A 26,787-nucleotide genomic window follows, 5' to 3' on the forward strand; every position below is an offset into this window, starting at 1 on the left:
TGTAGGTAAGATAGAGGGAGTGAAAGGGAATGTTAGAGGAGGTGAGACAAAGTGAGACATGTAGGTAAGATAGAGGGAGTGAAAGGGAATGTTAGAGGAGGTGAGACAAAGTGAGACGTGTAGGTAAGATACAGGGAGTGAAAGAGTGTTAGAGGAGATGAGGCGAAGTGAGAAGTGTAGGTAAAATAGAGGGTGTGAGAGAGCATTAGAGGAGGTGAGACAAAATGAGACATGCAGGTGAAAGAGAATGAAACAGTTGTGAAATAAAGTGAGATGTGACCGTGTGAGATGGAGGGAGTGAAAAAGATAAAGTTAGAGGAAACAGTGAGGAGGAGAGAGACTGAGTGACACATGGCTGTATGTGAAAGATAGACTGATAGACTCACAGAGAAAACGAGAGAATGTGAGAGAACAGAAAGATGTGTTTGCATTTGAAAGAGGAAGAGAATGAAAGAAAACGAACAGAAAAAATGCAGGTATATCTGAAAGGTAGAGTGAGAAAATGAGGGAGAGTGAAGGAGATGAGAGGGAGATGTTTATGAGAGAAATAAAGAGAGAGCGAAGAGTGAGAGGTGGGTATATGTAATATTTAATGTGTCTGTGAGGAAGAGACTGAAAGGAGATAGATGTGTATACGAGAAAAGATGAGGAAGAGAGAGAGCAAGGGAGAAGGAATAGGGAGAGAGAGATGGGTATACAAGAAAGAGGGAGAGACAGAGTGAGAGACTGGAGAGAGCGAGAGGTGGGTATATGTGAAATTACTAAGTGCCATAAATGAACGATAGAGGGAGACGGAGGGAGAGAGAGATGAAGAGAGAGAGGTATGTTTCTGAAGGATAGAAGGTGGGAGTGAAGAGATTATGATGGATAAAGATTAAGGGAGTGATTGAGTGAGAGGAAAGAGAAAGGACAGAGTCATGGATATATCTGTGAAGTAGAGGGAGAGCGAGGGAGACACTAAAGAGAAAGATGTCTATATGTGAAAGACATCACGAGAGTGAGAGAAATAGAACGAATGAAAGGAGAAATGAGGAAATAGATGAGACATTGTCATATAAAAGAAGAAGAGAGGAAAAACATGGGCACAAAGTGAAAAATAGAGGGACAGAGGGGGGAGAGGATGTAAATGTAAATGATGTAAATGATAGAGGGAGTGATTAAGTGAAGGACTGATATTAAGACAGAGATATGAAGAGATAGAACAAGAAAAAGAAAGAACATATACATGTGACTGACAGAGGGCGCCATTGAGAAAAAGAAAGAGAGAGAGACTATAGAGTAGAAGTGAAAGGCTGAGGGAGAGAGTGAGGGACAAGAGGAAAGATAAGGAGAATAGACAGAACAAAGAGAAGACAAGAATGGAGAGAAGGATATAGGAAAGAGAAAAAGGAGAAACCTAAGAGTAAAAAGGAGAAGCTTAAGAGAGGGAGAGTTGGAAGAATATTGAAGGAGAGAGAAACTGGAAGGGAAAAGGGGCAAGAGAGAGTGAGAATGAAAGAGAAAAGAGAGAGAGAGAGAGAGAGAGAGAGAGAGAGAGAGAGAGAGAGAGAGAGAGAGAAACTGATTGAATGACAGGTGTATGTTCATAGCCAGCTGTCTGTTTCTCCTAAGCTCACACACAAACACACACCTTGGAAAGCAATTAAACCAGCATATGAAACAAAAGCCCCCCCCCCCCCCCCCACACACACACACACACACACACCCTCACTCTCTCTCTTTATCTGTCACACACCCTCCCCCCTCTCTCTCACTTTCTCTCTCTCTCTTTCTCTTTCTCTCTCTCTCACACACACACACACCCTTCCCCCCCTCTCTCACTTTCTCTCTCTTTTGCTCTGTCTCTTTTACACTCTCACTTTTCCTCTGTCTCTCTCTCTCTGTTTCTCTCTCTCTCTCTGTCTCTCTTTCTCTCTCTGTCTCTCTTTCTCTCGCTCTCTGTCTCTCACTCTCTCATTTACACACACACACACACACCCTCCCCCCCTCTCTCTCACTTTCTCTCTCTTTTGCTCTGTCTCTTTTACACTCTCACTTTTCCTCTGTCTCTCTCTCTCTGTTTCTCTCTCTCTCTCTGTCTCTTTCTCTCGCTCTCTGTCTCTCACTCTCTCATATACACACACACACACACACACACACACCCTTCTCTGTACCTCCCTCCCTTTTCCCTCTCTCTCGCTCCCCTCTCCTCTTTCTATCCTCACTAATTATGTCTCTCCCTCTTGTTTTCTCTCTGCCCCCCCTTTCCCTCACTCACTCTCTCCCTCTCCTGTTTCTCTCTCACCCTCTCTTCCCTCTCTCCTCTCTCCCATTTTTAAATGATCATACAGTGTTTACCAACAGGCTTAAGGCAGTCGTTGGTGGAGCTGATGAAGTCGTAGTTGGTCTGAAATACTGCATGGAATTGGAAATGCTCACGTATGCACATGTTCTCTCTCTCTCTCACACACACACACACACTCTCTCTCTCACAGATCCAGATGGAGGGTTGACCAGATCAATATCCAGTCAGCAAGACTAAGTCTTATCACAGCTCAATGAATATGTCAGTCACACACACACACACACACACACACACACACTCTAGTCTCCATGGTTTCAGGGGACATTACATAGACTTACACAAACCTAAATAATAATTACTACTGGCCAGACCCTAACCCTGACCTTAAATTACAGGGACATTTTTCATTCCCACAAAGTGTGTGTGTAAACATATTTTAGTCCCCACAATGTTATATATATCTGGACCACACTCACACACTGAACACATCTGTAACCATGAGACTGAGCGCATCTTCGCGCTCATTTAATTAAGCATTCTCAGATGCTTCTGTGGAAAAATGAGGTTGGCCTTTCCTAAATGTCTACAGTGTCTGTGGATAACTGTTTTCAGTTCAGTTTTTTGAGGGTTGAAGGATTGGGCAAAAATATGTGGAAGGAAACATGCTCTGAAAATAACTGATGTGTTTACGTTATTGAAAGTTGTGTCTAATTCCCAGCATTTTTTAATTTGCTTTTGTGAGAAACGGTGAGATTCCAGTGTAAATAACATTACACTTAACAATGTAACTGTGTCATTGGGGGATTGGTTCTAGGAGCCCCATGAACACCAACATCCACAAATGCTCAAGTCTTTTCTATTAAATGGCATAGTATTTCCCGTTTACACACGTCCTTTGTGCACTAAATCATCTCTCGATTGCTGACCGTCCCTAAAACAACAGAGACATTGTGGATAGCTTTTGTACCGTATTGTTTAGGGAACAAGAACAAACAGTGTGTAGATGTTCAGCACACGTCCAAAGAGCGAAGGAGACGTGAGGCGAGCGGTGCTCAGAAAGCGAGTTCTGGAGCAGGATCGAGGATGTGTGGAATGGCAGGAGGCTACAGCAGGGGGCGCACACATGCATAGTCACATTTTCTAATGTTGTCTATCCAGGGTTAGTTGAATCTGTAGTTGAATCTCTGTGTATGGAGGGAGAGAGTAAAAGAGACGGTGAAGAGATGGTGAATAATAGAGAGAGAGAGAGAGAGAAGACCATACATACACAGCAACATGTGAACAATAATAAACCTGACAGTGTTTCCATCATGGCTTATACATCACTAAATACACCCACAGTTTTTGTGATTAAAGTTTCTGCAGGCCATGTCCAATCCTTACATTTCTTCATGAAAGTGTTGAAGAGAATTACACCGAACAGCAGTGTGTGTGTGTGTGTGTGTGTGTGTGTGTGTGTGTCTAGTGACTTTCTGCAGGAGTAATTCTCCTCCCAAAGGGGTGTTTATGGAGTCAGACATGGCAACCCAGTTTCCAGCCAATGGTGTTGTAGGGGGGAGGGGTTAAAGGATTGATTGGAGCCATGATTTACATTGATCAATTGCGGTGATTACCAGTTTATTGATTGTTCTGTGTGACGTGATTTATGTCATGTGCTGTCGGTTGAGTTAGGCCTGGATAATTGTTAAAAATGATTGTGTGTGTGTTACAGACGTGGTTGTGGAAGAAAAAGAAAAGGCACACCAATGAAGGTGTGTGACAGGGTCTTTGCCACTGAAGAAGATGAGGAGAGCATTATGGAGCACAGCTACGGACCAGGTGAGGAGTGTGTGTGTGTGTGTGTGTGTGTGTGTGTGTGCATGTCCATGTTTCTAAACACATGAATGCTATTAATCAGATGTTATGATTATTTGATATATATAGAACGTATAATGAGTAAACTCAGCTGCTCTAATGGGCTGCAGGGTAATAAAGCCCCAGGGCTGAGCTGTGGAGCAGTGGAGCTGTGTTCTCTGGAGGTGATTGAACATCAATAGCTTTGGGATGATTTGTGATCCAGAACTAATCATCCAACATCAGCACCTGACCGCACTAATGCTTTCATGGCTGTCTGCCATCAAATGTTCACACATGCTCTCTCTCTTTCTCTCTCTCTCTCTCTCTCTCTCTCTCTCTCTCTCACACACACACACACACACACACACACACACACACACACACAGACAGCACTGACATATTCTGTGTACGTTTTGTCTGTTTCAGTTGATGGTCGGGAAGGAACAAAGAACAAACACAAATCCTCTTCTGCAGAGGGGCCGTATTACACACCAGAATCTTCTTCTCAACCCACGTGAGTGTGTGTGTGTGTGTGTGTGTCAGAGGTTAGGGAAGATGAGATACTGTGTGTGTGTGTGTCTGTATTTATCCGTGTGTGGCTATGTTTATATGTGTGTGTGAGTGTGCATACAGCGGGGGAAGATAGGGGTAATTGTTTGTGTGGTTGGGAAGATGTGTGTGTGTGTGTGTGTGTGTGTGTGGAGGGGGGGTGGTGTAGAGGTGGGGGATTACTGGAATGCAGGCTGTGTGTGTTTATTGCAATCTGTTTATTATCTTTGGTCCAGTGATGGAATGTTTGTCTGTGTAGCTGTCAGTGAGTGTGTGTTGCAGTGTGTATTTTTGCAGGTGGTACGTGTGTGCTTATGTGTGTGTGTGTGTGTGTGTATGTATCTGCAGTGTTTGTGTTTAGTCATACAGCAGAATGTGTGTGTGTTTATGAGTGTGTGTATATTTAGTATGGAATAGATACGGTGATAGAATTGTTTATAAATTCTGTGTACAGTTGATAACTGAAAAGTTCATTAAATGACTTTTGTCTCTCTCTCTCTCTCTCAGTTCTGGTGATATGGCTGAGGAAGGCTCGAGCAGTGGCCGAGCGCCGGTGCTGTTCCCCCCTCCTCCGAACTGCCGCATCCGAGAGGTGCATTGTGGGAACCAAGTGCGTCTGGTTGTCATAGCGATCCGCGACATCACTAAGGGCGAGGAGATCACTGTGGACTACAGTCTGACGGAGTGGGGGGAAAACGCCATGGTGAGAGCGTTACTATGGCAACAGCTGCCGCATCTTAGCACTCGCCAAACCTTTATTTTCTCTCAAGTGGTAGTCAGGATCTTATTGTCTCTCTCTTTTACACACTTTATCTTTCTTTATCTCTCTCTCTCACCTTCTCTTTCTTACTCACTCTCTCTCATTCTTTTGTCTCTCTCTCTTTCTCTCACCTTCTCTTTTTTCTCTGACTCTCTCGCTCTCTCATTCTTTCTCTCTCTTTCTCTCTCTCTGGCTATCTCTCACACACCTCTCTATCCCTCTGTATTTCTGCAGTTACCTGTATTCATTTGATTTTCATTCTTATGGTCTGATTGTGGGCGGCTCAGTGGAGCAGCAGGTAGTTTCTCTGTCACAGCTCCAGGGACCTGGAGGTTGTGGGTTTGAGTCCTGCTCCGGGTGAATGTCTGTGAGGAGTGTGGTGTGTTCTCCCTGTGTCTGCGTGGGTTTCCTCTGGGTGACTGTCTGTGAGGAGTGTGGTGTGTTCTCCCTGTGTCTGCGTGGGTTTCCTCTGGGTGACTGTCTGTGAGGAGTGTGGTGTGTTCTCCCTGTGTCTGCGTGGGTTTCCTCCGGCTGTTTTTTTTTATTCTGTACATTTCAGTAGGCAGTGGACTGTTCAGCTCATAGGGGCCCACTGTGATCTTACGGCAGGTTCTACCCACAGCTCCTTTGCAGTGTTCACAACTGAGAATCTTAATCAATTTAATTTGAAAGTGCTCTGTTTACGTTGAAGCTTCCAAACTCTCATTATTACTAAATGTGAAACTTCATAATCCCTGGTTAAATTCTATGTCATTACACAATAAATTGTGGTGTGTTTTGTGTTTGTGTGTGTGTGTGTGTGTAACAGGTAAATTATTGACTAGTTTGTGTAAAACTTGTGCTTTTTTGGCAGGGTTTTCACGGCACAGTGCCCCCTGCTGGCTTCGAGTGCCACCCCGATCACGAGAACATTAAGAAGGTAAAGTTACTGCTACATTTCTTTTAAAACCCGCACCTCTGTGTACATTTAAAACAAACTCTTTGAGAAGGAGGCCCACGAGGGTGCTGTGATAGTGTTTGTTAGCCCCAACATTTTAGCTGTGTTTCTTTATATATTTCTTAAATACATTTAAATAGATGTTCTTCCCCATGACTTTAACTGAGATACATGAATACAGTTTCTTCAGGGGGCTCATTAAGCAGACAGTCCAGAAACTCACAATCTGTACAAGATATTAGAGTTAAAGTTGGCATTTCAGAACTTGGCATTTCAGAAGTTCCTGTGTAAATGAAAACGAGTTTCCAGGCTGAGACAGGAGCAGCTGAAGAGGTCCCTGGTACTTGTTGAATAAAGATCCTGATTCTTGTTCTTTCTCTCTTAAGGAGGAAGAGTCTGGGCAGGTCCCCGTGTCTGATTACGTGACTCCGTCCTGGTCCCTGTCTCCGTCGGATTCTCCTGTGTCTCACTCCGAGCAGAGTGACTCCGAACACGACTCGGATGAGCCGCGGAACCTTTGTAGTCGCAAAAAGCGCAAACCTCCAGCGTCTTCTCCTGTGATTAATTCTAATGGCAAAAAGAAACCCCCCCAGAGGCCTCCAGGTCGACCCCCAGCTTTGCCTCGTTCTCTCCCTTCTTCCCCTCCGCAGCCCGCCGCCCCCTGCAGGCCGATGTTTAAATGTCCTGGGGTTGTAGGCGCAGCTGTTAGCACAGGGGCAGGGAGAGGGGTCAGTGTCGCGGTACAGAAACAGCGCTGCGCTTACTGCGGACGATTTTACCGCTCGCTCCAGCGCCACCTACAGAAACACCATGCTCATCAACCTGACGTTCGTGCTGCTATGGAACGAGCTCATGCCTCTGCTCACCTTGTGCACCTGCCTTCGCCTTCCCCTTCCCCTTCATCCTCTTCATCCTCCATTCACCATCGCTGCCATAAAGACGTCCCGGGCCATGCTGTCGTTGTGTCAACGCAACAGTCTCCACCCCCTCCTTCCTCTCCTCCAGCCAGAAGAAGCCCAGCCCTCTCCAGCCCTTCTCGTAAAAGCCCTGCTCCTCCACCAGTGACTCCGCCCCGTAGAGGAGGAGTCCCAGTCTCCGTACTGAAAAGAAGCCCTCCCACCCCTGTTACCCCACCCCGAAAGGTGGGACGCAAGGTAAAGAAGGAGAAAGAAGAGGTAGAAGTGGCAGAGAAGCCCAAAGAGGAGACGGCTCCTATGGTGACGTTTGAGCAAGTGGTGAAAGAGGTGCAGCCGAAGGAGGAGGATGAAGAGAACGACAGAGAGGACGACAGTGGAGCGGAGGATAAGAGTGACCTCTCCAGGTAAGGTCTTAAAAAATCTTTGCATCAAATCAAATCAATCTTTGCATCTTTGCACAAAGATCAATGTTAAACAGTAGAGCAAGCATCACATTAAATGCTCTCTCTGTCTTTTTAATGCTGCCTAGGTAGAAAACAAGTGTATTGGGTCTAACTGTCTTTCTTTCTCTCTCTCCCTCTTTCTCAGTTCTCGTCGGCCACACATGCTCCCCCTCCTGTCCTCTCTCTCGTCACTGGTGCTCTATCTGCGGCGTCTCCAGCACTCTGCCTTTATCTCTCTCTCTCGCTCCCCTCAGTCTGCCGAGGCATGGCGTCTGCTCTGCCACTCGAGTCTCGCTCTTCTCATCCTCTACAACCGCCGCCGCGAGTGTGAGGCGTCCAAACTCACCATCTCAGAGTACCAGTCTCGGATTACTCCACAGCACCCTGTCCCTGTGCCCCCTGGTGCCCCTCCGGCTCTGACTCCTCTAGAGGCTTCATTGTCTCCCTTCGAAAGGCTCGTGCTGCCCCATTTGCCTCGTGTGGCTGTCCAGGGCAAGAGGGGGCGAGTTCAGCCCCTCATTCTGCCCCCGCACTCAGAAGCCTGCCTCGAACTTCTCCTCCAAACGAGATCTGGAGTCGGAGTGGACCCCCAGAACCCCTTCGTTTTCGCTCGTCCTTACCATTCTCCAGCGACTCCCCTCCGAGGAACGGATCTCCTCAGAAGTTTGGCGAAATCCAGCGGCACCCGCCACCCACGAGCTCTGACGCAAACTCGAGTCCGGAGACAGGTCGCCATCCTCACCCAGCTCCTGCTGCTCAGCGAGGGAGAAGAGGAAATCCTGCGAGGAGCCGCCACTCAGCGCCTCGAGAGCTTCCTCCAGAAAGAGTACCATGTGACCCAGAGCTGCGCTACCATTGGTCAAGACCCCGGGCTGATGGGACTGATTGGACGAGTGGTGCTGTGCGGAGAGAGGGACGGCGTTCTCTTCCGAGGCATGAGCCTCCATCACATCTGCTTGGAGTTGGACGGTGAGTGAGCATTTGTAAAATTTAAAGCACTGTGTGTTATAGCAGCCCTCACAGTGGCTCCCCATTCACACTTCATCTCGGTCTGGATGCCCACCTGGAATCACAAAGCAGAAACACACCCTGGACAGAGCTCCAGTCCATCACAAGCCTGGGTCAAAGGGGAGGGGCATGTGACAGGGGTGGAAGGTGTCCCGCGGTGGTGACCCCTTGTGGCAGCAACTAGAAGTGCAACAACAATAACAAAGTTTTTAACAAACTGATTTAAGCCCTACCTCATCTGATTGTAGTAATATAAAATATGCATATAACAGACATATTTAATATGTAACATATTTTAAACACTCTCCGTATGTTTGTTGATCTCTCTGCAGTGCTGTCGGGGAACTCTGCGGACTCTCTGTCGGAGGAGTCAGAGGGAGAGCAGGAGAAAGAGAAGAGTGAGTCTCCCACTATCATGGTTAAAAAGATGGTCACTAACAACAAGCCTCCTCGGCCCAAGAAGATGAGCCCTCCTTTCTGCCCCAACCGCAAGAGGAGCCCTGGACAGCCCAAACCAGGTGTGTGTGTGTGTGAATATTAACTAGTCCACTGAAACTCTCACTGCACTGTTCAGCACGTCCCTCTGTCAGCAGCACTGAGTGTAGTGTTTGCACATGACAAATGATTAACATTAACACCAGTTGACTTTTTCATCTCCTGCATTTCTCTCTCTCTCTCTCTCTCTCTCTCTCAGGTAAAAGGGGAGTTCTGAAACGCCCGTGGTCCGAAGCCGAACGAGCCGCTGTGGAGTCTCATCTGGTGCAGAATATTATGGAGTTACGAGTCCCTGCGAAAGCTGACTGTGAGCGGTGCCTGGAGCAGTGCCCCCTGCTGGTCACCAACCGCCGTGACTGGCGAGCGATTAAATTCTACTGCCACAATCGCATCCAGCTGCTGAAGAAAACCCAGCAGAGAGAGAGTCCTCCCGCGCTGCCCGTCTGCTGAGGCGGCCAGTCAGGTGTGAGGTAGAGTCATGTGCTAAAGTCTGAATGTCCCTGGTCCAGTGAGGGGTAATATCCAGCGCTGGGCTGTGGAGGACTAGAGCCATTTAATCTTCACAGCAATGCTCCAGCGTCTAGTGTGAGGCCCTCCGTGTAGAAAAGACGCTGCTATTGCAGCACAGATGTAAGAAACTCACTGTGAGAGTGTGCTCTCTGGTTAGCAGACGGAGTGTGTGATTGGAGCAGGGACTCTCAGACTTTAGCTCACGACTGCAGACGAGGTGGAGTTAAAGATGGCGAGAGAATGTGAGAATTTTTACACCAGACTAAAGCTGTAAATTTAAATTGTAGCCTCTTTTACGTACAATCAGCAGAGACGTCGTCCTCGGAGTGTGGCTCGGGGCAGGCGCGCTGCAGATACGGCACATCCATGAAGATACAAACTAAACTAAAGCTTTTTTTTTTTTTTTTTTTTTTTTTAAAAAGAAGGAACTCATTTTTTTACTTGCGTTTTGTCGAAGAGATGGAAATGGTACTTTTGTTTCAGAGTCACACTAACGCTTTCAGACTCAGAGGAAGGTGCTTTAGATTATTTACAAACCCACATGCTCTCCGCGAACATCTGCCACCTTTATTATTGTTATTATTATTGTTTTAAGACCAAAAAAAACCCCACAAAAAACACATAAACCCCAGTAATTTCCAGGTTGTTGCTGACCCTGTATTTAATTTTTTTTATTTGAAAATAATTTTTAAACCCCGTCGATTCTTTACAATGCGCAAATATTTCACCACGAACAGAACAATAGGAACGTTCCAGAATTATATTAACGTTTGAAGTTAAAGCGCTTTTACGACTTTTACAAGAAAAACATTCAGTAAGTGACTTATTTCAACTTTAAAAATTCTTAAAGAGGTCAGCACCAGCTCAGACGTGGGTTCAATTTTTTTTAAATCTATTTCTCCAGTAAAATAAAGTCAACTTTAAAACGCTACGCCAAAGTTCTCTGCCTCTTCCACGGTGTAAATTTCTGCCTTTGATTTCTGAGTAAAACAGAAGCCTTTAACGTTGAAAAGAGTGAAATATGAACACAAAAGAGGGAAGATTGTTTAATGAATTACTGAATTCAAATGTGAGTTCTTCAGATTAGTTTCAAAAAGTAGTAAAAACTTAAACATGTTAAAGATCGTGGTGGTCGCCCTGTGGCACAGTGGGGCACAGTGCTGTCCTCCGGCGTGTTGTTGTAAGGCAGAGTCGATGGTGGACGTTGGGGAGCAGCACGTACAGCAGGGGGAGGTTAGCTAAGAGCTAACGGGGCGAAATATAGATGATGAATAATTGAGCGAATAGTGGGATCTAAATTGTAACAGAAAAACAAGCACACCCCGTCATCCATGCAAATCCAAACAGCGCCACCTTATGGGCAGTCCATGAATATGACTGACAACGTGAGAAACAGCGCCCCTTGTGGTGCTATCTCTAACCACAAATGAATATGTGACATAAAATGACACGAGCCACATTTACGAAGTTTATAACTGGACGAATTTGCATTTAACGTCTGTAATTCATTAAAAACCTCTTTATTTCCACATTTCAGTGGGTTTTTTCCTGTTGGTTTTGAGAGTGCTGTTGGTTCTAATGCTTTGGACATTCATTAATTTACTAAAGAAAAAGGTAAACACTTCCTCAAACACACATTAGTTTCCTGTTCTCACGCGTTGGCTGTGGGTTTGAGTCGGTTCCAGATGTTCACGTTGAAACCGTAGTGTTTTATAGCTTTGTAAACATTGCTTATGGAAGGGTGACCTAGCTGAGCTTTACTTGTATCCGTGTGTTTATCCGTCGACGCTGTTTATACAATTAAACCCATTCTTATACGAAAACGCGTAACCACACTTAACACCTCGGATTATACTTGAATTATTTAACAGACCACATTATTCCTCGTGTAGCGTGGCGTCTTCGGTTCCCTGTACATACAGAGATGTATATGATGAGCCTTACACTTAATATTCGTGTTGTTATTGTCTTCTTTATTGTTATGACTGTGGATAGAAGCATACGTTGTGTTTATTTTGTTTCCTTCTTCTTCTTTATTCATACGTTAAGGATTCCCACTCCCACCATTGGGACTGGAGTGGGGCTATTCACCTGTTGTAAATATGTCATGTACATATACATATGTATATATCTAAGGATTAAAGCAGGACGAGAACCACGAAACACACTGTAAATACACGCCTTGTTTTGTGTTGTTTTTTTAAAGGTGGTCTGACGTAATAAAAATAGGTTGCATTTGTAATTCTGTGGTTTTATTTTCATTCTCTGACGTGGGTGAAATGCGTCTTACTCATTTGTGTCCACTAGAGGGAGCTGATGAGCAGCTGTTTAGTTTATAGACAGTGACTACTTTAAGGTTCAACACATGCACGCACGCACGCACACACACACACACACACACACACAAAGAAATAGGACCCTGGAGCAGCTGCACATGAGCCTTGCTCAGTGTCAAGTGTGGTCGTAATCTCCTGTCAGAGCAGGTGACACAGTGACTGACAGGGCCCTCTCTCTCTCTCTCCTCCAGGTCCTAGTGCCTGCCCTTTAGTGCTCAGTGAATGTGCGGTCGTGATTCTGCAGCTGAATGAATGAGGTAAAAACACTGATGATTTAAATGAAATGTGAATTTATTCGTCAGGGAGCTACAGCCTCTCTCTCAAACACCCTGCGTAACGCTTCACAACAGCTTCAACACTTGGTCCCTTCTTGTTTCGAGTGACTTCAGATTCAGAATTTACACCAAACATATGATCATCACAGCCTCGGGAGAACGGACAGAAGCAGAAACAAAGTGAAATGCGAAGTGAAACTCTCAGTGACAGCCGCTGAAATGAAAAGAGGAAAGAAAAGACAAAAGCCATTCAGTGGAGACTTGGAATAAGTTGTTTTTTCTTTGTAACTGGATTCAGTCTGTTGTCTTCTGTGCTTTTTTTGGTAAAGTGTGAAGGCACATTCAGAGGCTGAAAACACTCCCTCGACTCTGTTACTTCTCCAGGTTTGGTCCAAACGCTACCGCAGTTTAATTCTCGTGCCCCGGGAGAAAGGGTCATTTGACTCTAGCGCGAATTACTTTCTTTTCCCCAAGAATCTTTGATCATTAATTTTATTAAATTCAAAACTTGTGTTTGAACTCTACTTTAAAAACTCTGCTGTGCCTTTTCTGTATTTGGGCCTTCCACCCGTAACCAGCGCCCTGGGACCTTTCGGAAAACTCCTTCCAAGCTGTACGCGGTCGTAACGTCCTCTTTCTCACGTCAGAGCGTGCGCCGCTGGCTCCTTTGTTTACAGGAAGCGTAAATACGGAGATATTTTTAAATCTGTGCTTGTGATTTTTGTGAATTAAAGAAATTTTGACGTACCTCTGAACTAGGCCCAAGTTTTTTTGCCTGGACTCACTCAGAGGTGTTTTCCTTCGTAAAGTCAGTGTCCACTCGGGTGTGGAACTTTATAAAATGTATCTAAACATTTTTACCGGTGTTATACTCTGTTTATATTTCTACAGCGATGCAGTTTAATGAGAGCTGTGAGCTCTGAGGGCGTCAACACGGCAGCAGTGATACAACAAGCAGCAGATGTAGCTAAAGATGACGCTAAATTTGATTGGTTGACGTCACCTGAGCCAAAATTAATCCCGCCCACTAAGAATCCAACCAAGGAAAACATCCATCACATGGAGATAAATACGGAGAGGGGTGGACAGGGCTTTAATGCTGTAGTGAATCCAGCTCAGCTTTGTTTCACATTCAGCAGAACACCGTTCCAATGTTCTTCCACATTCACTTAGGCCTCGATTTAGCGTCGGGCCTCGCACCGCTACATCAACATCCTGTCTACACTCGTGAGAACTGAGAACTTTCCGAAGCCTGTGGTTGATCAGATCTGAAAGTGATAAGACACGTTTCATCCTCAGATGAAAACACGCTCACCTGTGAAACCACCGCAGGTAAAAACTACCATCAGATACAAAGCTCTAATGAAGGGTTTTAACACACACTGCTGTAACGGCTTCTACTCTTCTACAACAGCTTTGTAATAGATACTGGAACATTGCTTTGAGGATCTGATTGCATCCACTCCAGCTCGTTCCAAAGGAACCAGATACGTCTCCATAAATCTGAAGAGACAGACTCCACTGGTCCCCAGAGCAAAGCTGGTGGAGGCAGAGCTTATACGCCTCAAACCCATTGAGCGTGCGGACCTCAGGCTCATGTACAGCTGCTCCAGAGTGCCCCAAGTCCTTTCATATTTCTCTACAGAAATGATACAAACTGGGTGCACTTCAGAGGGATTCTTTAGTAATAAGAGGTGTCCTCACACTGTTTAAACGTGAAACTGAAGACCGTCTCCGCCCAGGTCCACATCATTTATGCAGCGCCACCGCCGCCCGGACGAGCTGCACGTGAGTGACACAAAACTGCTTTCCTTCTGTGTTGTTAATGGGATCAAGCCAAGGCTCATAAACACAACTCAGAAATCCCTCAGCCCCTGGAGCAGAGATTATTACCCTCCCACGTCCTCCAGTGGATCAAACCAAAAAGTGGATGTAAACACGGTGGTGCAAGGACCTTAAAATCCTCTGTTGTTTTCTCAGATTTCACACCTAAAAGACCCCTTTCACCCCAGTTTCTGAACCGTGTCCATGTGCAAACACGACTGGAACTACTTCCCTCTTCACTTCGAACCCTTTGACCCTGCAGTGGAGGAGTGGCTATAGTGTCTTTGATGCAAAGCACTGAATAGAGCCCCCTGTGTATGTGCCTGTGATTGAGTGAGTATGTGAGTGAGTGAGTTATAAGTCAGTTTCGAGAGGTGCTTCGCTTCTAAAACAGCCATAATCGCACACAAGCTATTAGGAACATGACACAATGAGCTCATGCTAACAGATCTCCAAGAGCTTCCCGTCACCATCAACCAGTTCAGCGTTTTTAAGTGAAGTGCTCCTTCAACAATCAACATTTCTATTGTTTCAGGAATAAAGCACTGTGCAAAAGTCAGTGACCTTTAACAAACAGCTCAGAGAGTGCGAGGAGGAGGAGGAGGTCAGATACAGCTTAATGATTAAGGAAAAATAAGTGGGAATAGTTAAAATAGTTAAAACGCGACCCGTAACAAGCGCGAAAGACCAAAGCCGTCACCATCAGAGACTCTTACAGCTTTCGTCTCTGAGAGAGAGGAGCACATCCAGCTGCTCACTCCACGCTTCAGATCTCACCACATCCACGGCTGTGTCCATCCTTCCACTGTGAGAACAGCTCAACACCGTGGGTCTGAAAGGACGTGGAGCTGGAGAGAAGAAGCCACACTGAGGAACGGAAACCGACACAAAAGAAGAACAGAGAAGATGCTGGTGTTTAGGCCCTGAATGGGCTTGGGACAGACTGGAGAACTGAAAGAACGAGAGGACACCCTGTGGTTAAAGACATTTTAAACTGTGTTTGTGCTTGAAGACCAGTGACAAAAACAGTTCTCTGTATTTTCTGGTCTTTGTTCAGAAGAAGTTAATATCGATTTGTTTAAAGGAACACTATGTAACATTTTTAGCTTTAAATTACAGCTTCAAAATCACTGAGATGCTCAACTGAGCTTTAAAAGAGAGAACAGAGCCTCTGTCGTTGCAACTCCGGGCTCAGGACTGCAGAAACTGCACTATGTAATATCAGGAGGAGGGTAGGAACACCCCCCGCCCACCGCTTCTTTACAGATTCAGAACATTGCTGTGAAAATGAGTTACATTGGAGCATCCTCAGCAGCAAAAAAAAAAAATAATAATAATAATAATTTAACTTAGTGTTCATTTAAACTGTGATTTTATTCATGTTTTTATATATTTTTTATATTTAAATTTATTTATATTCCAATTCCAAAATCTGAATATTGTTATTAACTGTATCTTTTCTCAATTTTTACTGCTTTTTAAAGGGGTTTAGTCACATAATTATTGCATTATATTCTTTTAATAATCAGTGACACAAAATGATCGAAATATAACAATAATATCTTTTATCTCAATTATTTCTGCGACAATATAATGATCAAAGAAAACGGCCACGGTGCCGAGTCGAACGAGAACGAACGGGTCTCAGATTCTGCACAGAGCTGCACCTCAAACAAAAACGCCAACGTGGCCATTAAAGAACAAGACATAAGTGGGATCCGGCTCAGTCTGCGGACACGTTTAGCCCCATGAGCACAATCTGGAGAAGGATTCCTTTCACAGCTCTGGGTTTAATGTCTGCTCTACGTCTGGACGCCAGATGTTCTGTTCTGTTTCTCCCTTTTCCAGACCCTCTGTAGTCTCTGGCGCAGACGGCTCGGGAAGCGGTGATTCTGAAGCCGTGACGATATCAGTCTCAGACTGACCCTGAATATCAGGATCCTGCTCAGAATTCAGGACGACTTCATCATCATCTTCTGCTGCTCCTTCCTCTGCTGGACTTTCTAAAGCATCCTGAGCTGTGTTCGGGGTCTCATCCTCGTGGGTTGCCACATCCTCCTCACTGTCTAGTCTCTGTGGCTCGTAATGGTCTGATACTCTCTCCAAGCAGCAGGCGTTCTGCTCCGAGTCGAGGAAAAGCGGGACGTCGTGCTCGTAGCCGGGCTCTTCGCTGGAGCCCGGGTTTATTTCTGTGTGGAAGCTGTGTTTTTCTGTCTCTGTGTTTTTACAGTGATTTTTAAGCTCATGATGTGGCTCTGGAAAATCCTCAGCAGCAGATAAAGCTGTGTCTTCAGTCACCTCCTCTCCCGTCACAACCTCCTCGTCTCCTGTTACACAACATTAAATATCATCAGAAAAGATTTTACAATTTTTACTTAATGTTTACCTTATTTAGCCACGTCTGAACACTAACCTCTGTTCATCAGACTCAACACCCTCAGAGGAGAACACTGACCTCCATTCATCAGACTCAACACACTCAGAGGAGAACAGTACCCTCTGTTCATCAGACTCAACACGCTCAGAGGAGAACACTAACCTCTGTTCATCAGACTCAACACGCTCGGAGAACACTAACCTCTGTTCATCAGACTCAACACGCTCAGAGGAGAACACTAACCTCTGTTCATCAGACTCAACACACTCAGAGGAGAACACTGACCTCTGTTCATCAGACTCAACACGCTCAGAGGAGAACACTAACCTCTGTTCATCAGACTCAACACGCTCAGAGGAGAACACTAACCTCTGTTCATCAGACTCAACACGCTCAGAGGAGAACACTGACCTCCGTTCATCAGACTCAACACGCTCAGAGGAGAACACTAACCTCCGTTCATCAGACTCAACACGCTCAGAGGAGAACACTAACCTCCATTCATCAGACTCAACACGCTCAGAGGAGAACACTAACCTCTGTTCATCAGACTCAACACGCTCAGAGGAGAACACTAACCTCTGTTCATCAGACTCAACACGCTCGGAGAACACTAACCTCTGTTCATCAGACTCAACACGCTCAGAGGAGAACACTAACCTCTGTTCATCAGACTCAACACACTCAGAGGAGAACACTGACCTCTGTTCATCAGACTCAACACGCTCAGAGGAGAACACTAACCTCTGTTCATCAGACTCAACACGCTCAGAGGAGAACACTAACCTCTGTTCATCAGACTCAACACGCTCAGAGGAGAACACTAACCTCTGTTCATCAGACTCAACACGCTCAGAGGAGAACACTGACCTCCGTTCATCAGACTCAACACGCTCAGAGGAGAACACTAACCTCCGTTCATCAGACTCAACACGCTCAGAGGAGAACACTAACCTCCATTCATCAGACTCAACACGCTCAGAGGAGAACACTAACCTCTGTTCATCAGACTCAACACGCTCAGAGGAGAACACTAACCTCTGTTCATCAGACTCAACACGCTCAGAGGAGAACACTAACCTCTGTTCATCAGACTCAACACGCTCAGAGGAGAACACTAACCAGTCTAGTTTCATGTGGTGACATGTTTGAGCCTGATGTATTAGTATATATTATTATCTATTAGGACATATTCATAATTATTAGTGAATAATGTAAAAACTCACCCACAGATGCCTGCTTGAGCGGAACCGAGCACCCCGTGGGGCACTGAACCCGCTGTTGTTCACTCAGAATAATCACATCTCTTCCTCCTATCAATCAATCACAGATCAATAGATAATCACAGCAGTGCAAAATGGGAGTGAGGTTTTTAAATAAAAACAGATGAAGATAAACTGTGCTTCAGAATACATTTCAAAACACATCAACACAAGCAGAACCACCCGGGGTGGGGTGGGGTTGGGAATTACACGGCGGAGAACATGCACTAGACACAAACGGCACAGGAAGTAGCACAGATAACAAAACAGATGAGAAGAAAGAAGAAAAAGAAGAGCCATACTCGCTAATCCCACGGACACGTTGTAGGTGATGCCTAAAATCATTCAGTTTCATTTAGAGAGAAAAGGAGGGCAGAGAGACAGAAGACATTAGTTATTTTTCTTTACAGAACTCATCACACAAAGCCACTGTTCCTGCTCTCAGTGACCACACAGGAGCACTGTAGTCCAACCTTGGCCCCCTCTCCCCCTGTTCCTCAGCGCTCAGGACCCCCACAGAGCAGGTGTGATGTGGTGGTGGGTCATTCTCAGCGCTGCAGTGACACTGACGTGGTGGTGGTGTGTTAGTGTGTGTTGTGCTGGTGTAGAGTGGATCAGACACAGCAGTGCTGCTGGAGTTTTTAAACCCCTCAGTGTCTGGACTGAGAACAGTCCACCGACCAAAAACATCCAGCCGACAGCGTCCTGTGTCACTGATGAAGGACTAGAGGACGAGCGACACACACTGTGCAGCGACAGATGAGCTACTGTCTCTGACTCTACATCTACAAGGTGGACCAACGAGGGAGGAGTGTCTCACAGAGTGGACAGAGAGTGGACACAGGGTTTAAAAACTCCAGCAGCACTGCTGTGTCTGATCCACTCTACACCAGCACAACACACACTAACACACTGCGTTAAAGATGAGTCTTCAGTGTCCGTGCAGCGCTGAGAATGATCCACAGCTCAAATAATTGTAGCTAAAGTGTTACCTGGGAGACTCCAGAGCCCAGAAACCTCCAGAGATTTCAGCTTGCCCTCCAGCTCTGCTACTCTGTTTCCCAGAATCCTGTTCACACACAAACACACACACATCTGAGAAATCGACTGTAGACCTCTACAACAGACCACTGGCTGTAAAATGTACAGAGAGACTCACTTGTTGGTCTGGCGTTGGTGCTGAATGACCATGTTCTTCTCGTGGATGGTCTCGAGGAGGGCTGTGGCCAGAGACTTCAGGTCTGTGATGGACTGAGGAGTGACCGGGAGACTGCAGCCGTTCTCCTCCGACAACAGCAGCTCCTGAACTGGACCCGCAGAGGAATAATATTCAGATCAGACACACACACACACACACACACACTAGACCACTGATCCAGACAGAATCTGAAGTAATAATGAGGATAAGAATTAATCAAAATCTGATCTCTGTGGACATCTTTTAAAATTATTGTAAATAAAAACAACTACGTTATTATTTAAACATAAATATTTATTATATTTCTTCTTCTCATTAAATCTCTGCTGTTTGTAGAAGTCCCTTTTCAAAATGTACCTTTAATAATAACTACAGCATCAACAGCAGTTTTAAAATTATAAATAAAGAATATGGTATTATTATTATTATGGTCATAGTTGAGGATGTAAGCATTAAAATAAATATAAATATTGAGGGTGTCTCGCTGTGACAGATAAAGACAGTTAAAGCTGAATTTCAGCGTTAAACCTGTGGCTGGACACTACGCTAAAAACTGACATCACAATATGGTTCGATACAAAACGATATCATTCCAATATTTATATAAACAACGTGTTTAAAAAAACTAACAAGAACAAACACAGGACATGACGTTACTTTCAGACTTCGATCTTCTGACTCTCAATATTAATGTTTTTAATTTAACTTTTAAACCGAGTGCTGAACGGATGACAGCGCCCTCTAATGGCCGTCAGTCAGTGACATGCTGTAAATAACGTACATTAAAATATGGAAAATGTGTTTAAAAATCATAATTATTATTGAAAATTGTGATATTTATCGATATTGAATTATTATCCAGCCGTTGTTTTTTACCTTGTTTGGCTGAAAGTACCCCAGTCAGAGCGCTGCTGTTGGCCTTGCCGTAAACTTTACAGTTCTTCTTACTCTCCAAAGCACTCTGCGCACACACACACCACACACACACACCACACACACACACCACACACACACACACACACACACCCACAGTGTGCAACATTTATAACAGTGTAGCTTTAGATCAGCACCTTCATCCTCAGGTAAAGACGGGTAAAGGGTGTTTATTAAACATCAATGTGAATAAATAAATAGTTCGGGGCGAAGTACAGAAATAGATTAAAGTGAAAATATTCAGCATAAACAGCTCAGAGATCGACAAACACTCACCTTATACTTCATTAAATTACTTTTCAGGAGGTTGACTTCTTCCTGAAGCTGCACAAAGCGTTCGTGCAGATATCTACAGCACAACGGAAACAAGCATCTATCAAAACCACAGCGATCGCAGTCCCTTCGGACACAGAAGAGTTAAAGCTACAACTAGAGCCAGAGGAATATTTGTGTCAACACAGAGCCTCAGACCTTCAAAACAATAAAGACGTCTGAACAAACGTCACGGCCCGAGCGATAAGAGGCTTGAACCAAGGTTGCGGTGCATTGTGCCGTAGAGCGGTGTGATCACACCACGGGTTCAGTCCGGACAACACACACTAATAATTCATCAACAGACAAAGAGCTCGTACACTCCACGGCAGCACCGACCTGTTCTCCATGCACAGAGCGTCCACGTCCAGGATGCGGTTGTCATGGCAACCGAGGACGTGGTTGATCTCCAGGTTGAGGCGCTGAGCTTTTTCCTGATAAACTTTCCTCTCCGCTCGAACGTCCTGCAGCTCGTCCGTCGCCGCCTTCAGACTGTGCTCCAGATCCTCGTTCTGCACAGAGAGAGGGCGCATTAAAAACATCGTCCGCAACAATCCACTCTTCCCCTAAACCTTTGTTAAAATCAGTCCGTTCTGTTCAGACTTACTCCAGTCTCTCAGCGATCACTCTCCATTTCACTCACCCACTCATTAATGTGGACGTGTTATGAAAAAAATCCCTTGTTCAGTGGATGTGCACTTTAATGTGCGGATCCAGAGCCCTCCAACCCACACACTGTGAAACAAGACCCCAGTCAGTGATCTGTGCGCTGCCTGAGTCAGAAACACGGGATAAAACGAGTCGTTCTGATTCTGCTCCGCTTCTGACGTCAAGTGCAGAGACTTTAGAATGGCCCCGCCCCCTCGTCTGAGTCTGTCCAATCACAGCGCTGGACCCGCGTTTATGTGAGAGCGCAAAGACGAGGTTAAACTCAGCAAAACAGACACAACGAGCGCGGAGAAATAAGAGCACTGAGTAAAAACGGAGAAGAAAGAGAACCGAGTGAAAACGGCTAAAAACCAGAGCTTCTGCTCCTCGCTCCTCACTGCTGTGCGCTCGGGGTCGGGGTGAACAGCGAGCGGCTCATTATCATTTAAAGGAACAGGTGCTGAAAGCGGGCGTTCTGAACAGGGGCTGTTTACACAGGGGGAGAACACTGCTGTGGGGCTCGTGGGGTTTGGACCAAAGCGGGTCACAGACACTTCATTAAGAAACAGAACTGTGTTCCACTGTGGAGACGAGGGGGAGTGTGTCTCCTTTAAAGATGAACGTCTAGTGATTTTTCAGTGACATTTCCTCAGTATATCATTCTGTCCTCCTCACTTTAACTGTAGGGTGAACTACGCTGTGTTGGGGACTCACCTGCTCTCGAGCTCTCTCCAGCTGCTGGACCAGGTCCTCTCTCTCATGAGCCGGAAAGTGTCGCACGCCCACCTCTTCATCACCGAGACGCTGCTTAGCGATGGTCATCCTCAGCAGCTGCAAGAGAAAGAGAGAGAGGGGTCAGGGCCTTTAACGGAGATTAAATGTCAAAGGTCACTGGCTGTCGTTATAAATTTGTCGTACGTGCTTTAGACACAGAACTAGGCTTGAGCTCACCTTCACAGCTACGACTACGACTGTAAATATCAAATATAACAGAAATATAAAATGGAACTACTGTATGGTGCGAAAGACTTAGGCTCCTAAGATTACTGTTATTTTTATTTAAATAATTGATCTTCTCAGTGTGGGGCGTGTATAAAACCATATAGAATTACAATAAACACAAAAACAGACAGTAATAAACAGATTACTATTCTTCTAAAAAGTAGACACTGTGCTGTGAGCGCGTGAAGAACAGTGTGTTTCCAGATGTTTCTCCTGATCGTATGGATTTGTTAAATCTACAGCACACTTCATTTAACACAGTGGAGTATTTATTATCCTCTGACACTAGGCACAGGACGATCACCTGAAATAACACTGGAGAGGTGTGGAAAGGGTTAAACCAACACACACACACACACACACACACACACACACAAACACAAACACATATACATACACACATATACACACACACAATGGGGCTGGGTTTTATTCTAAAATTGCAGGGTTCTTTTTACAGAACGTTTGCACAGTGCTGAACACACTCCTGTAATTACACACTTGTCTGTGGAGTTGTGAAGTGTGTGTGAGATCTGTTGGTTTATATGAAGTGTGCACCTTGTTGTCTCCCTGAACCTCAGCTAGTCTCTGACTGAGCTCCTTCAGCTCCTCGCTCAGTCTCCTGTTCTTCTCCTGAGAGTCTCGCAGCAGCTGAGCCATGTTCATCTGAAGATCCCAACAACACTGACTCAGGCACAGCTCCAAAACATGAAACACACCTTTATATGCCTTCAGCAGGTATTTCTACTTTAATTTAAACAATAAACACTTTTACAGCTTTAAATTCAGCCTTTAACATTCAATAGAAGATGACACTGCAGTTTAATCTGAAAATAAGAGACGAAATACAAACCTGGTTGCGTTTTTCAGGAGGAAGAGTCGGGTCCCCGTCCTGGAAAAAGACAAAGGGCACTTTATTTACAGACATTATTATAGTGCTCGTGGTTTAAGGGTTAAATAAATTACTCCCACGTTTATAAAACACAGCAAATGTGCATTAAACCCGTCTATGACCATTAGCAAATCTCAGACACAGCGCCACCTGGAGGACATCCTTGAATTACACCACCGTTTCATTATTTTGACACAATGACGTCAGAACCTCATTAAACCTCATTAACGTTTGAGATTTTTAGAAGAACTTTAATAAGGAAGCAGTGTAAAAAAAAGCAGCTGACATTTTCAGAGGAGCACACTTTAAAAAGTCGTAGCAGCAGCAGCTCACAGCTGTTTCCAAACACTGACTCTTCAACGTGAGCTTTTTCCCGGTAAAGTCCATTAGTCAGGTTTTAGCTGCTGTTCCTGTGAACACCACGCCCCCCTCCTCTCCTCCTCCTGATGAATGTGTTCTGACTGATGATCTTCTAAACATTTCTTAACCAAAGTGTGTGTCTGAGCTCTCTGAGGAAACACAGGAGAACACTGAGCTCTCTTTAAAGTCGATCCGACCGTAGACAACGTGCGGTCAGTGAACAGCAATCAGCGCTGGGTCTGAAAGGAAGAGGTCAGAAACTCTTTGCTGTGTCGTGTTTATTATCTCAGCATCATGTGCTGTAGAATTGTGGGTTCTGGTTCTGTTTCTAGGAGCAGAACCCATTTGTATGTCTGGGCTAAATCAAGCTGAGAACCACAAACTCTGATCTACTCTTCTACCCACACACAGCCCAGAGCAGCACCACAGCCGTCCACCAGGGGGAGACACCTGCTGTAAGACGCAGCGTACACAGCTCTATTGATTGCAGCGACTGTGGGCACTACATTCTTTGAAGCTTCTTAAGTGCAATTAATATTTTTGGGGTTGTCACTTTTTTCAGCGGAGTGTTACATAAAGAGGTGTGTTCAGAAGAAGACTGGAGCTGACTGCCACTCTACTGCAGTGGTTCCCAAACCTGTTCTGCAGCGCCCCCTATAGTAGATGAAGATATTTACATTACCTTTAATTAGGAACAGAACTCTATATTAACTGTGGATGTTAAAGTCGTGTTGATGTCATTCGCCCCGTTTCATCTCCAGGACTTTTATTGTGTATTTTATTCTCCACAATTGTATAATGAAAGATTACAGAGATCCCCCTCTCCTTCTGGAGAAGAGAATGTAATGAACCTTTAGGAACACAACTGGACTCTAACACCACTGCTGCACCTTTAAAGACACAGTAAAAGAAACCTGGACGTAGATACGTTTTTAGTCCCTGTTCACGTACAGTTCCAACCGAGCAGAGTAGGTATTAAATGTGACGTGTAAACCCTGCAGTGATTGGCTGGAGAGACCTGTCAATCATCAGGAAACACAGAGCTCCAGCAAAATCCCAGCGCTTGTAAAATCTCTGAAGTTACAGCAGCGTTCACATTAGTTTTTATCCGACTCTCAGCAGCAGCTCGTAACATTCCCCCGAGGGGCTTCTGAAGAGGGGCAGACGCTCCTTGGGTCGGTGTCTGAGGAAAATCTCCAGCGAAAGCTGTGTGAGAGACAAGGAGCAGTGTCCAGTCCAAGCTCCTGACTTTACAGCTGGAGTTCCTGTGGTTTTTAAAACCAGTGGATCCCGTTAGTGACTGGGTTTTTTGAGGTGTATCTGGCTCCGTTTTGCGGGTGATCATTGCTACAAACGCCAGATAAACGTCACAAAAGAACCCCCCCCCCTTCCCCACGCTGAAAGACCCACTGCTTTACTGTGAATGAAGTGAATTCAGTGTCGTCTGTCGTTGGTGCGTCATCGGGATGAAGAGGGGGTGTGAGGTGCCTCTCAGGTTGTGCATTAGTTGTTTGAAGTGAGGACATGAAGGTGTGTTAATGAAGAACAGAATCACATTACTCACTATGAGCTCTCTATACTTCTTCTTCAGGCCCTGGTGCCGTTCTCGGAGCTGATTCGCCATCAGTTTGAACTGGTCTCGCTCCTGCTGGCAGGTGTCCAGCTCTTTGGACAGGATCAACAGAGCCTCCTTCTTACTCTCCAGCTTCCTCTTACACACCAGGAACTGGACACATGTTTCAATCAGACACACTCTGACACTCCCAGCAACAACAAAAACAACCCTCCCTCACCATCCCAAAGAAGCTCTCTGAGTTCAGGAGTGATTTAATGTGATTTAACTTCTCACGAGGGGCGCTCAATAATTTATATTCAATAAGAACAGCTGTAAAACACCTCGTCAACATCATAATTCTACCTCTGTACCTCCGACTGTCATTAAAACAACACTAAGAAGTATTTACAGCTTCATTTAATGTGATGCTCCACTGAGCTTTAGTCGTGAAAACACAGCCTCTGCCGGGCTCAGCACTGCAGAAACAGCACTATGTAAAGTTTAAAGGAGGGTAGGAAACCACCTGTGTACAGATTCAGGACGTACAGGTGTCCACGTACTTCCAGGACCTCCCAGGGTTTCCTCCCACAGAGACGTGCATTAGACTTTCACTGGCTTTAATCAGACACTGATGCTACTGATGTTCTAGATATAGTCATTTACAATGAACAGTGCCTTGAGCTGGGGCTGGTTTCCTCACCCACTTTTCTGTTCCACCTTAAAACTGTGCAGCGTCCCATTCGAGTGGAATACGATGAAATAAGGTCACACTTTATCAATTCTGCAGGAAATAAGGTGGAACATTAAAATAAGACGCACCACGTTTTAAGGTGGTATTGAAAACACCAATGACAACCCAATATCATTCAGAACCGCGTGCTTTTTAAGGAAGAATTTCCAAAGACAAGCGGATTACTACAAGACTTTAAGGTGGAGAGGTATTCGGTTTAAGGTAGAACGCTAGCTACGTTCCAGCTGAAATGTTAAACGATTTAAGGTGGATTACCGCGCCGTTAAAAGTGTAAATGGGAAACGACAAGCCAACCCTAGTCGAATAGCTCCACTGTTTAAGGAGGAAAGGTAGGAATGCTAAATGGCTGTGAGAAGCTTATTCCAGTCGGAATACTACACGATTTAAGGTGGAACCAAAAATTAAAACAAGAAGTCAACTAGTTTATCTTCTCTCACCTCGTTTACCAGGCCCTGCCAGTCGCTCTCGCTTCTTCTGGACGGATTCATGATGATCTGTCGATTAAAGTAATCATTTAAGAGCAGAAAAACCTCGTATAAACACCAGCATCTTCATCCACTCTTTTCCATCGCCAACACAGGATTAGGATTTTTATTCCCACCCGTGTTCCGACAAGTCCCGCCCACTTGCGCTAGAATTGGTCGTAATTCAACCACCTCCTGCGGTACCATTGGTTGAAGGCGCATGCTTTGCGTTGGGATTGGCTAGCGGTATCAAGCCGGTGACAGGCAAGTGGGCGTGGCTTTGACGGAAAACGGGTGGGATTAGACAACGTTCCGTTGTCACGACTAACGTCTGTGAGTCACAGGAGATTCGGCTCTAAAAACAGCTTTTAACGGAAATATGTCAGGTTTAAAAGTGCAACGGTCATTTTTACCAACAATAGTTAATTTAATTGATTATTTATTATTACTACACACCGTACATTGTTATTATTTAAATGATGGGATGTGGAATCAAATTATTTTATTGTCCACTAACGAACACGTTTATGATCCGTGCAGTGGGTCCCCCACACGGAAGTGGATATGCTCAAAATAAGTTTGGTACCGAATCTCTTACTCATCCAGGTCACTGGGTGTTAGAATAATTAGCGTTTCTCCCACTGTAAATAAGAATAACTAAAGGCCATGATTAAGTGTGGTTTGTTGTTATAATTGTTTTTCATGTTTTGTTTTTCTTTTTTTTCTAGGACCACAAAAACTCAAAGAATTAAACTGCACGAATACGTCTCTTACCTGTTTATCAGATCATTCTGCAGTGATCATCATGCCCATATAAGGAGTTCTGAATCTAAGACGAATTTCTCGGTGGCAGAAATAA

The 26,787-nt window shown here is 45.0% G+C and overlaps 2 protein-coding genes across 3 annotated transcripts in view; one reads left to right on the top strand and one right to left on the bottom strand.

Moving 5' to 3' along the window:
* Nucleotides 1-11,968, top strand: part of si:dkey-117m1.4 (uncharacterized) — a 22,655-nt gene extending 10,687 nt beyond the window's left edge. Inside the window, exons 2-9 of the mRNA XM_066680039.1 lie at nt 3,996-4,102; nt 4,547-4,634; nt 5,177-5,372; nt 6,283-6,348; nt 6,753-7,687; nt 7,872-8,695; nt 9,067-9,252; nt 9,429-11,968. Coding sequence (XP_066536136.1) covers nt 3,996-4,102; nt 4,547-4,634; nt 5,177-5,372; nt 6,283-6,348; nt 6,753-7,687; nt 7,872-8,695; nt 9,067-9,252; nt 9,429-9,679 — 2,653 coding nt within the window. The 3' untranslated portion in view covers nt 9,680-11,968. The remainder of the gene's footprint in view (nt 1-3,995; nt 4,103-4,546; nt 4,635-5,176; nt 5,373-6,282; nt 6,349-6,752; nt 7,688-7,871; nt 8,696-9,066; nt 9,253-9,428) is intronic.
* A 3,625-nt stretch (nt 11,969-15,593) lies between these two features.
* Nucleotides 15,594-26,052, bottom strand: ccdc149b (coiled-coil domain containing 149b). Of its 2 annotated transcripts, XM_066679698.1 has the most exons (13): nt 25,902-26,052; nt 24,723-24,884; nt 22,760-22,798; nt 22,465-22,572; nt 21,619-21,735; nt 20,596-20,768; nt 20,221-20,293; nt 19,888-19,972; nt 18,973-19,120; nt 18,806-18,882; nt 18,116-18,148; nt 17,778-17,864; nt 15,594-16,501 (listed from the first exon to the last, which is right to left on the bottom strand). In XM_066679698.1, exons 1-13 carry the CDS (start codon nt 25,950-25,952, stop codon nt 15,951-15,953), a joined length of 1,704 nt encoding a protein of 567 aa, XP_066535795.1. In that variant the 5' UTR covers nt 25,953-26,052; the 3' UTR covers nt 15,594-15,950. The 2 variants fall into 2 exon arrangements, with proteins under 2 accessions (XP_066535795.1, XP_066535796.1); XM_066679699.1 differs by lacking the exon at nt 18,116-18,148 and having other exon boundaries at nt 15,596-16,501.
* Between the last annotated feature and the right edge of the window lie 735 nt (nt 26,053-26,787).

Source organism: Hoplias malabaricus, chromosome 8, assembly GCF_029633855.1.
Source record: "Hoplias malabaricus isolate fHopMal1 chromosome 8, fHopMal1.hap1, whole genome shotgun sequence".
Classification (NCBI taxonomy): Eukaryota; Metazoa; Chordata; class Actinopteri; order Characiformes; family Erythrinidae; genus Hoplias; species Hoplias malabaricus.

Coding starts and splice junctions, on each gene's coding strand:
- ccdc149b (XM_066679698.1), bottom strand. CDS start 25,952: ATGAATCCGTCCAGAAGAAGCGAGAGCGACTGGCAGGGCCTGGTAAAC. Junction 22,573..22,759: donor CTCCTGAAAAACGCAACCAG/GTTTGTATTTCG, acceptor TGGGATCTTCAG/ATGAACATGGCTCAGCTGCT. Junction 20,769..21,618: donor TGGAGAGAGCTCGAGAGCAG/GTGAGTCCCCAA, acceptor CTCTCTGTGCAG/AACGAGGATCTGGAGCACAG.